Source organism: Macaca fascicularis, chromosome 6, assembly GCF_037993035.2.
Source record: "Macaca fascicularis isolate 582-1 chromosome 6, T2T-MFA8v1.1".
NCBI lineage: Eukaryota > Metazoa > Chordata > Mammalia > Primates > Cercopithecidae > Macaca > Macaca fascicularis.
Genome location: NC_088380.1, coordinates 153,003,548 through 153,019,560, shown reverse-complemented (window position 1 = coordinate 153,019,560; position 16,013 = coordinate 153,003,548). Strand labels below are relative to the sequence as shown.

The 16,013-nt window shown below is 39.0% G+C and overlaps 1 protein-coding gene across 2 annotated transcripts in view; it reads right to left on the bottom strand.

The window, feature by feature from the left end:
- The window catches only part of RBM27 (RNA binding motif protein 27), an 86,050-nt gene that overhangs the window by 59,254 nt on the left and 10,783 nt on the right, over nt 1-16,013 (bottom strand). For both annotated transcript variants that reach the window (XM_005558140.4, XM_005558141.4), the window contains exons 2-4: nt 10,893-11,011; nt 6,192-6,316; nt 631-722 (exon numbers count right to left, since the gene is read on the bottom strand). In XM_005558140.4, coding sequence (XP_005558197.1) covers nt 631-722; nt 6,192-6,316; nt 10,893-11,011 — 336 coding nt within the window. The remainder of the gene's footprint in view (nt 1-630; nt 723-6,191; nt 6,317-10,892; nt 11,012-16,013) is intronic.

Sequence of the window (16,013 nt, the reverse complement as noted above, 5' to 3'; positions counted from 1 at the left end):
ATATGCAGGCTATAGAAACCAAGTCTGCAAACAAATCTATAGTATAATACTACTCTTGAGTCATAATATCTACGCTTTTTTAGAAAGTTGCAAAACTACCACATAATTCCTCTAATCAAATATATACAGAGAAAAAAAAATCCCTCCTGCAATTATGGGTGGGGAGAAATGAAAAAAAGAGGTGAATCCAAAGTATGGGGAGAGATGAGCAGAGGAAAACAGAAAATTTGAACTAGAAAAGAAAAGAGGCTCAAAACAAAGTGTTCCTAAACAAAGACCAATTTTTGATGTTAGGTTGATGATTCAATATACAAGTTGTACTACTTGTCATAAAAAATGCCATGGATGATTTTAATACTGAGCACCCCTAACCAAATGGAACATTTCATTAATATTCTCTAAGGGGACTGCTCCCACCCCTGAGCTCTTGGGGAAAACACATAATAATGGCTGTTTATAAAAGGAACAGAAAGTAAAACAAAGAAAAAAACAGAAAGAATGAAAGCAAGAAAGGTAACATCTTTCTTTAATGAGTTTACAGAGAGGAGTTAGTATATATATTAAAAATCCCTTGCAAGGCAACTAAAAAGTGAGTCATCAGTATCTTCCTAATTAAAGATAAACACAAACCTTCGTTCACTAGATTCTGAACGAGTCTTCTGGGGACTAGGATACTTCTTTTTTCTGCCATCTCGTTCTTCCTCTGCTGGCTCCTGAAATACCTATATGAAAATATTGATTAGAAATAAGAGTAGGGCCAGGCATGGTGGCTCACACCTGTAATCCCAACACTTTAGGAGGTCCAGGTGGGAAGACTACTTGAGGCCAAGAGATTGAGACCAGCCTGAAAAACACAGCGAGACTCCATCTCTACTAAAAATAATAAATAAAATAAGTTAGCTGGGCATGGTGGCATGCACCTGTAGTTCCAGCTATTCAGGAGGCCGATATGGGAGGACTGCTTGAACCCAGAAGTCGGAGGCTGCATTAAGCCATGATCACACCACTGCACCACAGGCTGGGCAAGAGAGTGAGACCCTTCTCAAAAACAAACAAAAAAAAGAAATAAGAATGGTCCCTCTTGGTTGGGCGCAGTGAGTCACACCTATAATCCCAGCACTTTGGGTGGCTGGGCAGGCGGATCACTTGAGGTCAGGAGTTCTAGATGAGCACGGCCAACATGGTGAAACCCCATCTCTACTAAAAATACAAAAATTAGCCAGGCGTGGTGGCATGCACCTGTAGTCCCAGCTACTCGGGGGGCTGAGACAGCAGAATCATTTGAACCCAGGAGGCGGAGGTCGCAGTGAGCCGAAATTGCGCCACTGCACTCCAGCCTAGGCAACAGAGCGAGAATCTGTCTCCAAAAAAAAAAAAAAAAAAAAAGGATAGTCCCTCTATAAATTATGAAATATGTCCATCTACCTAATAATATTTCTGGCGCAAGAGAGGGCACAAGTAAATACACTAAAAAAATAAAGTCAAATCATACCCAAAAGAGTTAGGCAACAGCAGAAATAAAAAAGATGCTCAGATTACTTCAACAAGCAGTAGGTTAATTTTTTAATGTTAATTTAAAGTAGGGAAAGGTAGTGTAGGAAAAGTACAAATAATTCATTCTTCAAATTAAAATAAAACAGCAAATCTCCAAGTACCATATAGTAAAATGGTTATGTTTTCCTCATTATGAAATACATATACATATATAATTAATTTTAGTAGCTCTTCAGATTTTTTTCATAGGAAGTGTTTTAGGAAAAAATGGTTAAATTAATGAATGCTATAAAACTAAGTAATTCATGTAAACTACGGAAAAATTGTATAGGAACTAATGGAAATATTAAGGTTTTCTCTCAAAGCCTAACAGTCAAAATTGACCAGAAATACAAAGAGAACAGTAATTTTTTTTAATTTAATTTAATTTTTTTTTTGAGACCAAGTGTCAGTCTATTGCCCAGGTTGGAGTGCAGTGGCGCCATCTCAGCTCACTGCAACCTCTGCCTCCCAGAAAACCAGTGATTTTTATTATTGTACTTGAACCAAGTTTATCTCAAACCAAATATACAGTCTTTACTAGAGAAAGGTGAAATAAAGTAATTTGCAAGAGTTAAACAAATACCCATCTATGGAGAATCTCACTGACAAATACACAAATCGGGAAGTGAGTGAATGGACTTAGGAGATAATTTAATAAAATTCAGGCAACATAAAATGGCAGCCACAATATGGCAACCATATGGCAGCAAAATCACTACACAGTCACTAGACTACATTTAAAAATCATTCTCTATCCTAATTCACAGGAAATACAGAGGATGTATTATTCCACTGGGATGCAAACAGCAAAATCCAGACAGTAAAAACTCTACAGGACAAATGATTGAATTTCTTCACAAAATAAAATTTAAGGAAAAAGATGAGATAAAGAAAAGAGGAATGAAGGCAGTGTGCTTCATTAATCATGGCACATGTCTACCACGTTGTTTTTCCAGAAGCAGGATGAGTTGGTGCCAATGATCCAAATTCTTTTACCCTGGTGATCAATAGTCTAACCAGAAAACTACTAATGGAACCCAATATGGCCAAAGACCAAGGAAGAAAGTTAAAATGGGTAATCCCTAGATTTGCTTCTCTATACCCTGTTAGAGCAACTAAGCACAGACCAGAAAAAGACAATTAACCAAAGTTGTGTGCCACCTCAGACTCCTTTCCTACTCTATTATCTAACAGAAATACTATAAACAATTATGTTTATGCACTATTAAATGAACTATAATTTATTTCAGTAATTGCAATTAAGTTATGTATAAAACCCAGAAAATGAGAAGTGCCAGAAAGTTGTCATTTGGGGTAGCTCTACACAGAAACTGGTATTATCCATTTTTCACAATTCTCAAAATTGTATCTACAAAGACACAAATAAGACAGTATAACAGTTTTGTTTTGTTTTTTAACTGTTCTTTCAAAACTCAAGATAGGCTGGGTGCAGTGGCTCACAACTGTAATCCCAGCACTTTGGGAGGCCAAGGCAGGTGAATCACCTGAGGTCAGGTGTTCTAGACCAGCCTGGCCAACATGGTGAAACTCCGTCTCTACTAAAAATACAAAAAAATTAGCCGGGAGTGGTGGTAGACACCTGTAATCCCAGCTACTTGGGAGGCTGAGGCAAGAGAATTGCATGAATCCAGGAGGTGGGGGTGGCAGCGAGCCGAGACTGCACCATTGCACTCCAGCCTGGTCAACAAGAATGAAACTCCATCTCAAAAAAATAAATCAATAAACTCAAGATAATGCAAATTTTCTCTTATATTCAAATCAGCTGCCTCTCAAACAGATACATCTATACCACTGAAATTCAATGACTGTAAAAAAGTCACAAAAAATTTTAACTTATAAAAAACATAATCTATACCATAGACCAAAAATTATATACTATAATGTACCAAAGAAAAATTTCTGTGAAAGTTCTCAAGAAAGATTTCTTCCAGCCCTGGCGGAGTGGCTCATGCCTATAATCCCAGCACTTTGGGAGGCCGAGGCAAGCAGGTCACTTGAGGTCAGGAGTTTAAGACCAGCCTGGCCAACTTGGTGAAACCCCATCTCTACTAAAAAAAACACACACACACACACACACACACACACACACACACACACACACACACATAAATTAGGCAGGAGTGGTGGCAGGGCTTATCATCCCAGCTACCCAGGAGGCTGAAGCAGAATAATTGCCGGAACCTGGAAGGTAGAGGTTGCAATGGGCTGAGATCACAACACCGCACTCCACCCTGGGCGACAGAATGAGATTCTGTCTAAAAAAAAAAAACCGAAAGGTAGCCAGGCACGGTGGCTCACCCCTGTAATCCCAGCACTTTGGGAGGCCGAGGCAGGTGGATCACGAGGCCAGGAGTTCAAGACCAGCCTGGTCAATATGGTGAAACTCTGTCTCTACTAAAAATACAAAAATTAGCCAGGCATGGTGGCACAATGTGCCTGTAATCCCAGCTACTTGGGAGGCTGAGGCAGGAGAATCGCTTGAACCCAGGAGGTGGAAGCTGCAGTGAGCTGAGACGGCACCACTGCACTCTAACCTTGGGCGATGGAGTGAGACTGTCTCAAAAAAAAAAAAACAACAAACAAACAAACAAAAAACCAGAAAGGTTTCTTCCTATTTCCAGTACTCGAAGACACATTAAACAAGCCTCTCCAATTTTGAGAGAACTTGATGAGATAATTACAGGGCATGATATATATATAAAAAAAAAAAAAACAGACAGCATTCTCAGTTGATCTTAATTAAATATAGCCACATTTTTTTCTTTTAATGTTGGATCAGGTCAATCAGCCTAGCATTTAAAAATGAATTGGAAATAACTAAACGATACCTAATCCTTAGAATCAATCCTGAAAATGGAGAGGAAAAGAACATGCTATAAAAAAGAAACACTTGGGACCAGGTGCAGTGGCTCATGCCTGTACTCCCAGCACTTTGGGAGGCCAAGGCAGGAGGATCGCTTAAGCTCAGGAGTTCAAGATGAGCCTTGGCAACATAGTGAAACTCTGTCTCTTTAACAACAACAACAAACTTTTTTAAACGGAAATAAAAAAAGGACATTGCCTGGTAAATTGATAAAACTGAATACAGATAATACATTAAAATACTATACGGATGTTAAATTTACTGAACTTGATCGCAGTATCATAAGTTACCTAAGAGAATATTACTTATTTGTAGGAAATACACACTGAAGTACTCTACTTAGGGGTGAAAAGACATGAAGTATGTGACTTACTACTCAAATGACTAAGAAAAAAATCATATGGATATTTAAAGAGAGCAGATGGGGCAAAGTTTCAGTAAATATATCTAGAACACCTATAAACCCAGAGCTTTGGGAGGCAGAGGTGGGAGTCTGAGACCAACCTGGGCAACATAAAGAGACTCCATCTCTACCAAAAAAAAAAAAGTTTATCTAGATAGATGTCATATGGGTGTTTTGGATACTATTCTTGTAATTTTTTTTTTTTTTTCTTTTTTCTTTTTTCTGAGGCAGAGTTTTGCTCTTGTTGCCCAGGCTGGAGTGCAACAGCACAATCTCGGCTCACTGCAACCTCTGCCACCCCAGTTCAAGTGATTCTCCTGCCTCAGCCTCCCAAGTAACTGGGATTACAGATGCCTGCCACCATGCCCAACTAATATTTTGTATTTTTAGTAGAGGCAGGGCTTCCCATGTTGGCCAGGCTGATCTCAAACTTCTGACCTCAGGTGATTTGCCCACCTAGGTCTCCCAAAGCACTGGGATTACAGGCATGAGCCACCATACCCGGCCTCTTGTAATTTTTATTTAAGTTTAAAATTATTTCTAAATTAAAAATTCATTTTACCTTCAGAATAAATGTAATAAAAAAATTAGGAAATATTTCTGCATGATAACCAACATTTATGTGCCAGGCACTGGACTAGAAACCATATATATACACACACATAATCTCACCTAATCCTCCATAGGCACTACTCTGATCCTCATTTTACTGATATCAGAGTGAGACAGAGAAGTGAACTTGTAGAGTTGTTATTATAACTCACACAACCTGATTACAGAATCCACATTTTTCTATGCTATATTGTCTGTATATAAAAGGAAGTACAAAGAACTCTGTAAAATTTCCTTCTTGGCTCAAACAATTAGGTTACCATCTATAACCATGTTTTTATACTTCAATATTATAAAAACATTTCTAAAGTCCTCTTTCCAATATTGACAGTGATGTTCACAATTAAATTAACTATTTTTTAAAACTCTATATAATCAAAAAGTGTAACTGGTTTCTCCATACACATGCAAATGTGTTACCTAATGATTTCTCTTGAGGATTTGTTAACAGTTCACTATCAGTCAATCTCTCTATATTTAACCAAGTTTTCTTTTTCTAAAAGTCACTAGATAAGATTTCTCTGACTTCCTCAATATTGCTAAAATATTTCTTGGATCTCTAAACAAGCTATCTGAAACTTTTCCAACTCTTCAGTCCAAGCAACTACGAAATCCTGATGAATAATCTGTACCATGCCTAAAATCCGGAAACTTGAATCAATACGCAATTACTTTTAAAAGGCTCAACTTCCAACTAAGGATACTGGTGACAGAATCTAAGAGGCCCCCAAGAGCAGGAGAAAAAATTTGCATTACCTCTTCTTTAATGTCTTCTTTTTCTTGGACTAGTGGTTTTGGCTCAGGCTTAACTGGTTCCAAAGGTGGAAGGTAGTTCTTAGTATAGAGACTTTCGAACAGTTTGTCCACAAAACCTGAAGTTTCTAAGGAGAAGAAATAACATTTACATATTGTGCAAACAAAAAACAAAAATTTGACAACACATTGTCAGCAAAGCTTAGGAAAACAGGGCATCTTGTACACTGCTGGTAGGACTAAAAATGAGTCCTACCTTATGGAAGAGAATCCCACTTCCAGGTTTTAAAATCCTTCTGACCTACTTGCAAAATAATATATAAGATTATTTGTTGGAGTATGTAATAGCAAAAGATCGGACACAACTCAAATTTCCATGAATAAGAGACTAGTTAAATAAACTATGGGATATCTATACAATAGAGTACACGACAGCTATAAAAAGAAAGAATACTAATAATACCTGATCTCGAAGATTTAAGAGTATATATTTATATGTGGTTCTATCCATCTGCATAAAGAAACTGAAATAAAATAAAAACTGACAAAATTGTGTACTGTAGGTGGGAACGCGGTGGACGTAAAAGAGTAGAAGACTTTTACGGTATACCTCTTATTGTTGGATTAAAGGCACTGCCAACTCAAAAAACTTAACTGAAAATTGTTTTAAATCAGTTAAATATTTATTGATATGAAAATGATACGGCCGGGCACGGTGGCTCAAGCCTGTAATCCCAGCACTTTGGGAGGCCGAGACGGGCGGATCACGAGGTCAGGAGATCGAGACCATCCTGGCTAACACGGTGAAACCCCGTCTCTACTAAAAAATACAAAAAGCTAGCCAGGCGCGGTAGCGGGCGCCTGTAGTCCCAACTACTCGGGAGGCTGAGGCAGGAGAATGGCGTGAACCCGGGAGGCGGAGCTTGCAGTGAGCTGAGATCCGGCCACTGCACTCCAGCCTGGGCGGCAGAGCGAGACTCCGTCTCAAAAAAAAAAAAAAAAAAAAAAAAGAAAATGATACAAAACTAACTTTTTGTGTTTTACTTAAAGGGTGCTCTGTTTGAAACTTTCTCAGACAACTGAATGGGAGAACCAGATGAATTTACTAAAAGTATTAATGTCAAATATTTATACTGCCTTTTTTTTTTTTTTGAGACAGAGTCTTGCACTGTTGCTCAGGCTGGAGTGCAGTGGTGCAATCTCAGCTTCAATCCTCCTGAGTTCAAGTGATTCTCCTGCCTCAGTCTCCTGAGTAGGTAGGATTACAGGCATGTGCCACCACGCCCGGCTAATTTTTGTATTTTTAGTGGAGACGGGGTTTTACCATGTTGGCCAAGCTGGTCTCGAACTCCTGACCTCAGGTGATCTGCCTGCCTCGGCCTCCCAAAGTGCTGGGATTACAGGCATGAGCCACCACGTCTGGCCTATGCCTTATTAAAACCAAATCTAATTAACTTTGATTGGTCCTACCCTAAGGAACAGCTAAAGAGCATATTAAAAGCACAACACAAACTCTGCTTACATTTCAATTATTACATCTTTTACATAAAACCTATTTCTAAAATGTTATCTTTTCTATAGAAAAGTATCTTCTTATAAATTTCTTTATACTACTGATTTGTGTAGTAAGCATTTTTCCATGATTATAAAACTGTTAACTCTCATTAACTATTACATATAAACTTAAGATAATCAGACCCTTCAAAGCCTCTATAATAAGAATACTTTCACTTATAATTATTTTTTAAAACAATTTATAACACGTTATTATCTTTTGTAATCTGAAAGACACATAGCTCAATTTGTAAAAAGCAAAGACAAACATCTACTATTAAACAATATTCTCTGGGAAACCAAAGTTTGGAAAAAATTAAAAATAAAAAATAAAAACAATATTCAAGGTACACTATTAAATTTTTAAAACATTATATATCATTATAAAAGAGTATGCTCACTTAATACTATTTTAAGATGCAATATAAACATAGACATAATTCTACAGTTGCACTGTCCAATATAGTAGCCACTAGTCACATGTAGCTCTTTAAACTTGAGTTTAAATTAATTAAAATTAAATTTAAAAGTCAATTTCTGGTCAGACGCAGTGGCTCATGCCTGTAATCCCAACATTTTGGGAGGCCAAGGCGGGTGGATCACTTGAGGCCAGGAGTTTGAGACCAGTGTGGCCAACATGGTGAAACTCTGTCTACTAAAAATACAAAAATTAGCCAGGTGTGGTGGCGCGTGCCTGTAACTCCAGCTACTCAGGAGGCTGAGGCAGGAGAATTGCTTGAGCGCAAGAGGTAGAGGTTTCAGTGAGCTGAAATTGCAGCACTGCACTCCAGCCTGGGCAACAAGAGCGAAACTCTGTCTCAAAAAAAAAAAAAAAAAAAAAAATCAATTTCTCTGGCCTATTAACCAGATTATCAAGTGCTCAATAGCCACATGTGGCTAATGGCTATTGAAATGTAAAGTACAGATGTAGACCATATGCACAAAGTTCTATTGGACAGTGCTAGTCTAGAAAGACATATACAAGCTGATAACAGTGATATAAATTTATCTCTGGTGGCAAATTTATGGTTACTTATTTTCTTATCCTTTTAAAAATGTAGTGTATAGTTCCTTCTCATACATATTACTTATGTAATTTTTTAAAATTACTAAAATCCTTTCTAACTTTTTTTGAGATGGAGTCTTGCTGTGTCACCCAGGCCTCCCAAGTAGCTGGGACTACAGGCAACCATCACCACTCCTGGCTAATTTTTCTGTATTTTTTTTAGTAAAGATGGGGTTTCACCGTGTTAGCCAGGATGGTCTCGATCTCCTGACCTCGTGATCTGCCCGCCTCAGCCTCCCAAAGCGCTGGGATTACAGGCATAAGCCACGGCGCCCGGCTAATCCTTTCTAACTTTTTATAACAAAGAATTCTTAGACGTCTAAACATTAATTTGGCCTTTTACCCCAAATATCTTTACCATGTTTTGCTTTCTCTTTTATCATGGTTCTGCATTTCACAAGATTCATCTTTAACGTAAATTAAGTAATGTAAATTAACACATTTAGAAAAGAAAACATCTGTACTGGGGAGGAAATTAAATAGTTGTTATACTGGGAAGAAATTCTGTCAGTATTGTTTTGTTTCTACAAAAAGAGCTGTAAAATGCATGAAAAAATATGTAATCCTATGTTTTAGATTGAGAAGCCATACTTACTTTTCTCTTTCACAGTAAATACTTATTTTAAATGATATCTTCTCATCACCAATAGCTAAATCAACTGATAAACATATATATATATATATATATATTTTTTTTTTTTTTTTTTTTTTTTTTTTGAGTCGGAGTCTCGTTCAGTCGCCCAAGCTGGAGTGCAGTGGTGCGATCTCAGCTCAAAGCAACCTCTGCCTCCTGGGTTCAAGCAATTCTCCTGCCTCAGCCTCCCGAGTAGCTGAGACTACAGGCATGCACCACCACGCCCTGCAAATTTCTGTATTTTTAGTAGAGACAGGGTTTCACCATGCTGGCCAGGATGGTCTCAATCTCTTGACCTCATGATCCGCCCGCCTGGGCCTCCCAAAGTGCTGGGATTACAGGCGTGAGTCACCACGCCTGGCCCATTCAACAATATTTACTGAACATCTTCCATGTACCAAGTACTGTAGGTTCCAAGTCTCCACTCTCAACCAAATGAAAGGCAAACAAAGGGTAGAGAGACAGATAAACAGGGAAATAAACCTATGACAGGTGGTGACAAGTGCCATGAAAACAACAAAACAGGAGTCAGGCACAGGGGCTCATGCCTTGTAATCCCAGCACTTTGGGATGCCAAGGTGGGGCAGTTGCTTGAGGCAAGAAGTTCAAGGATCAAACTGGGCAACAAAGTGAGACCCCAACACTACAAAAATAAAAATACACAGATATAAAAATAAATAAAAAAAAAAGTAATAAAACAGGGTTGGAAGGAGGAGAGTGGATGGAGGCATGGAGTATACTATACTACACTGTATGTAGAGCACTCAGGGGAAACTGCTTTGAGAAGATGACGTTTGAAGAGACCAGAAAGAAGCGAGGGAAGAATCCATGTTTCAGGCAAGGGTAAAATGAGTTCAAAGGGCCTGAGTTGGGAACATGTTTGCCATAATTCAAAAAATAGGTGGTAAATGTGGCTAGAGTGGAACAAGTGAGGGGGAATGATAGGAGATAAGGTCAGAGGCAACAGGGGAAACCTTGAGGAAGATCTGTAGACCATGGAAACGGATTTGGTAAGATGAAAAGTTAAAGGCACAAAGAGAAGAGGATCATGTACATCTCTTCTTGGATATTAAGAAGCCCCATCCAAGGGGGGGAAAAAAACTGATGAGCTCATCATCTTAATGAAAAGCAAGAATAAGTAGCTTCATTATCCTTAAACTGTTATTCCTCAATCATCAAGTAGGCTTCGTCAAAAGCTGCAAAAGACCTAATCATCTAAAAAGCATTAGAGCTGCCATTGCCTTAATAGAGGAAAGCAGCAAAGAAGAAAAGGGAAAAAACCAGTTCTAACAAAACATGATAAATAATTAAGTATGAATGGGTATATTCAAGTATTCAAAGGACTCTGACTACTTTCTTTCCTATCAAGCTTATATCTCCAAGACTTTTCAGGGAGTTTTAAATTTAAAATCTTTACTTCAATACTTGATTGAAGGCCCATAATAATTACCTTTTTGTAAAAAGACATCAAGTTGATCAGCACAAAAGGCTTTTAATTCTTTCTCAGGTTTGTCCTTCTTGACCAGTGCTACAACATAGTTGGCTAAGGCTGAAGGATCAGCATCACATCTAGTTAGACAAAGAGAAAACAAAAATTTTAAAAAACACTTTTTTTTCAAACAGTTGTGTCATTAATGAAGTAACCCTTATTTTGGAAAATGAGAGATCAAAACTATTCTAAAAACTGACCACAAACACAGGCAACTTTTATAATAAACATATACATACTGCGAGATTTTCCTTTTGCATTTATTTCTACAAAATGACTAGTATGTCTTTTATTTTTGAGGTTCTAATTATACCAAGGATCTTGGGTGAGCTCTACATTTATTTGTTCTCTCAATGATAATAGGGAAAGAGTGGCAACTGATCCCTAAGTTGCTGTTTGGCTCCCAGCTATAGAAGCACTGTCAGTAACACCTTCAGGAACTATCTGTTCCAGGTGATTGATGAGCAAAAGGAAGGGAAGTGATAGAAAAATTTTATCCTCTCCTCAAGACACCTCTCCTGACACCACAGGCACCAGTATCTAAAAATGGCTATCAGCCCTTTGGATAATCTCAATGAGTATCTTAAAGATCTTTTTAAAAAATAAGAACATGAAAAGAATGGCATTTAAATATTATTGGCAAATGCTTTAGCAGCTATAAGAAAGAAAGATCTAGGAGTTAGAAACAGAAAGGAAAAGAGAAGTGGTGAAAGGACAGCAGAGATAACCTTTACCTACTTCACATTTTTTCTAGTAAGTAAGCCAACACTAACACTCAAAATCATCTCCTATTCCAGGATAGCTCATAATCCTTGGGTTGTCAAATCCTGATGGATAGTAATCTGTCTGAATCAAGGTTTTATGTACATCACATGAAACTAGAAGTTTTCTTGTTGTAAACATATATATACACACACAAATATAAAATATTCTAGACTTTCTGATGAATACATAATTAACACATATCCTTCACAGTATGGTTATGGAGGTAAAATGAAAACATTCAGGCTGGGTGCAATGGCTCAGGCCTGTAATCCCAACATTCTGAGAGGCTGAGGCAGGAGAATCACTTGAGCCCAGGAGTCCAAGACCAGCCTGGGCAACATGGCAAAACCCTGTTGCTACAGGAAATACAAAAATTAGCCAGGTGTGGTGGTGCACGCCTGTAATTCCAGCTACTCCGGAGGCTGAGGTGGGAGGATGCTTGAGGCTGGGAGGCAGAGATTGCAGTCAGCCGATATCACACCACTGCACTCCAGCCTAGGTGACAGAATGAGACCCTGTCTCAAAGAAACAAAAAACAAACAAAAAATTCAGAATAACAGTAAGTAAAACCATTATGCAAGCAAAGTGATTATATAACCTAAAAAACACTATTCAAATCTAACTAATCTTGCTCTATAATTCTCGGGCCTTCACTGCCAGCCAGAAAGTTAAAAGATTTCAGCTCACTTGGGAGGCTGAGGCAAGAGGACACCTTGAGCCCAGGAGTTGGAGATTGCAGCAAGCCATGATCACACCACTGCACTCCAGCCTAGGCAACAGAGTGAGATCTTGTCTCCAAAAAAAAAGAGGCTTCAGCTCAAGAATATCAATCACATTTCCAATAACTTTGTGAGATTAGTAAACAAAATAAAATCAAGCACCAGTACTTTTACTTCCTTCTAGTTTTTATACTTAAAGTTCGTAATTCAGTAACACAGGTTTTTTTGTTGTCACTATTAACATTGTCATGGGAAAGTCTGGTTCTTTAAACATTCATGTGCCTGGCGGGGTGCAGTGGCTCATGTCTGTAATCCTAGCACTTTGGGAGGCCGAGGCAGGTGGATCACCTGAGGTCAGGAGTTCAAGACCAGCCTGGCCAACATGGTGAAACCCTGTCTCTACTAAAAACACAAAAATTAGCCAGGCAAGGTGGTGGGCACCTGTAATCCCAGCTACTCGGGAGGCTGAGGCAGAAGAATCACTTGAACCCAGGAGGCAGAGGCTGCAGTGAGCTGAGATCATGCCATTGCATTCCAGCCTGGGCTACAGAGCGAGACTCCATCTCTAAATACATAAATAAATAGACAGACAGATAGATAGACAGATAGTCAGTCAAGGCTGGGCATGGTGGCTCATACCCATAATCCCAACACTTTGGGAGGCCAAGGCAGACTGCTTAAGTCCAGGAGTTCAAGAACAGCTTGGGCAATATAGCGAGACCCAGTCTCTACAAATAATATAAAAAATAGCCAGGCATGGTGGCACATGCCTGTAGTCCCAGCTACTCAGGAAGCTGAGGCAGGAGGATAGACTGAGCCTAGGAGGTCCAGGCTATAATGAGCCATGATCACACCACTGCCCTCCAGCCTGGGATACACAGTGAGACCGTGTCTCAAAAAATAAAAAATTAAAGAAAGTAAAGATTTTTCTTAAGTAAAAAATAAGTTACATTTTGGAGAATTATGAACAGATAACCTTAGTAAGTCCAACTGCTAAATTCTAAAATTTATATATATATGTGTGTGCCTGTGTGTGTGTGTATATATATATATATATATAGAGAGAGAGAGAGAGTGTGTGTGTGTAAACTTGAATTTGCTAAGAGAATAGATCTTTTTTTTGAGACAGAGTCTTGCCTGTGGCCCAGGCTGGAGTGCAGTGGCTCAATCTCAGCTCATTGCAACCTCCACCTCCCGGGTTCACGCCATTCTCCTGCCTCAGCCTCCTGAGTAGCTGGGACTACAGGTGCCCACCACCACGCCCAGATAGTTTTTCGTATTTTTTAGTAGAGATGGGGCTTCACTGTGTTAACCAGGATGGTCTCGATCTCCTGACCTCGTGATCCGTCCACCTCGGCCTCCCAAAGCGCTGGGATTACAGGCATGAGCCACTGTGCCTGGCCTAAGAGAGCAGATCTTAGGTGTTCTCGCCACACAAAAAAAGATAGCTATATGAGATGATTATGTTAATTAGCTTTTGATATATATGCACATTTCAGCATTTGTATGTATATCAAAACATCACACCTTAAATGCATACAATTTTTATTAATAAAATTTTAAATTAAAAACAAAAATAGTGAACATATAGCCTTTCTATCTTCAAAAAACATTATGGTCCAGTGTGGTGGCTCACGCCCATAATTCCACACTTCGGGAGGCCAAGTGTGGGGATTGCTTGAGTCCAGGAGTTTCAGACTATGGCGAAACCCATTTCTACAAAAAATTAACCAGGTATGGTGACATGCGCCTGTGGTCCCAGCTACCCAGGAGGCCGTGGTGGGAGAATCACGTGAGCCCAAGAGGCAGAGTGTGCAGTGAGCCAAGATTGTGCTACTGTACTCCAGCATGGGCAACAGAGCAAGACTGTCTCAAAAATAAAAATAAAATAAAAATTATACATGCCAGCAGGGCGCAGTGGCTCACCCCTGCAGTCCCAGCGCTTTGGAAGGCCGAGACAGGAGGATCAAGAGGTCAGGAGTTCAAGACCAGCCTTACCAAAATGGTGAAACCCCATCTCTACTAAAAACACAAAAATTAGCCAGGCGTGGTGGTATGTGCCTGTAATCCCAGCTACTCAGGAGACTGGGGCAGGAGAATCACTTGAACCCGGGAGGCAGAGGTTGCAGTGAGCAGAGATCACGCCGCTGCACTCCAACCTGGGTGACAGAGCGAGACTGTCTCAAAAAAAGAAAAAAAAAAATACACATGCCACGCTTACCCTGATTATTCTATAAACACCTTAAAAAACAGCTGTGTAGTCCAACTTAATTTCACCCCGAGAACAGTAAGAAATTTTTGATCAGTGTAGTTCTAGTCAACACTCATATGGAGGAGAGAAGGGGAAAAAATTATATTTCCACCTTTATGTAGAAAGTTTAGTTCTTGGATAAGGGTAGTCTAACACAGAAGAGAAAGACTTAGAAAAATAAATAAGAATGGCACAAAATGGCAACGTTATTTTCTCTGGTGTTATAGGAATCTTCAAGGAGTCTAATGATCTGATAGATTTAGTGCTGGGTATGGATAATAAGGTTTCTACATGTGAAGAATGGGCAAAACATTCAGATATTGGATAACTGAAATGGGTTTAAGAAACCCAGATAATGGCTGGGTGCAGTGGCTCATGCTTGTAATTCCAGCAGTTTGGGAGGCTGAGGCAGGAGGATCACCTGAGGTCAGGAGTTCGAGATCAGCCTGGCCAACATCGTGAAGCCCCGTGTCTACTAAAAATACAGAAATTAGCCAGGTGTGGTGGCATGCACCTGTAATCCCAGCTACTTGGGAGGCTGAGGCCGGAGAACTGCTTGAGCCTGGGAGGCGGAGGTTGCAGTGAGCCGAGATCATGCCACTGCACTCCAGCCTGAGCGATAGAGCGCAACTCAAGTCTCAAAAAAAAAAAAAAAGAAAAAAGAAGAAGAAAAGAAAATAAACCCAGATATATTTTACATATATTTAGTATTCAGACTCTTAAAAACACACATTTTGATACGATAGTTTTAAAAATCAAGATGAATATACAGAAAAGTAAAATAGAGTAGAAAAGGTTAGACTCCAGGAGAAGAGAATGATCACAGATTCTAAACATTTGTTTAATGTGAGGAAACAAATGATTGTCAATAACTGACAGAAATCTGCACCAAATACAACAGCATGTTTACAGCCAAAGGAATAGGACCATTTAAATTTAACGGCTCCTAACATGTATCCATAAAGTACGCTCTTAAGAAAATTATAAGTCTAAAATAATAAGTCACACTAATTGAATAGTGAAACTTAAATACATTGGGGAGTTTTGTGCTTTAATTTTCTAGACCTTCATAATTATTCTTATTCTTTCACCCATTGATTCCTCACTATATAATCTCTAAAACACAGCCATGATAGTGTAGCTACAGTATCAATGCTAACTACTCAACAAGACTTCCAGAAGTATGTCACAAAAATCTGAGTACAACTAAGACTCTTGAGAATATAATACAAGTGCGGTATCACGTCCCTTTCCTGAAAATTCATCACTTCCTTCTTCTCATACCCAGGAAGAGTACTTAAAATCTTTTAGCTACTTTATTTGGAACCAAAGCTTATGGGAATCCAC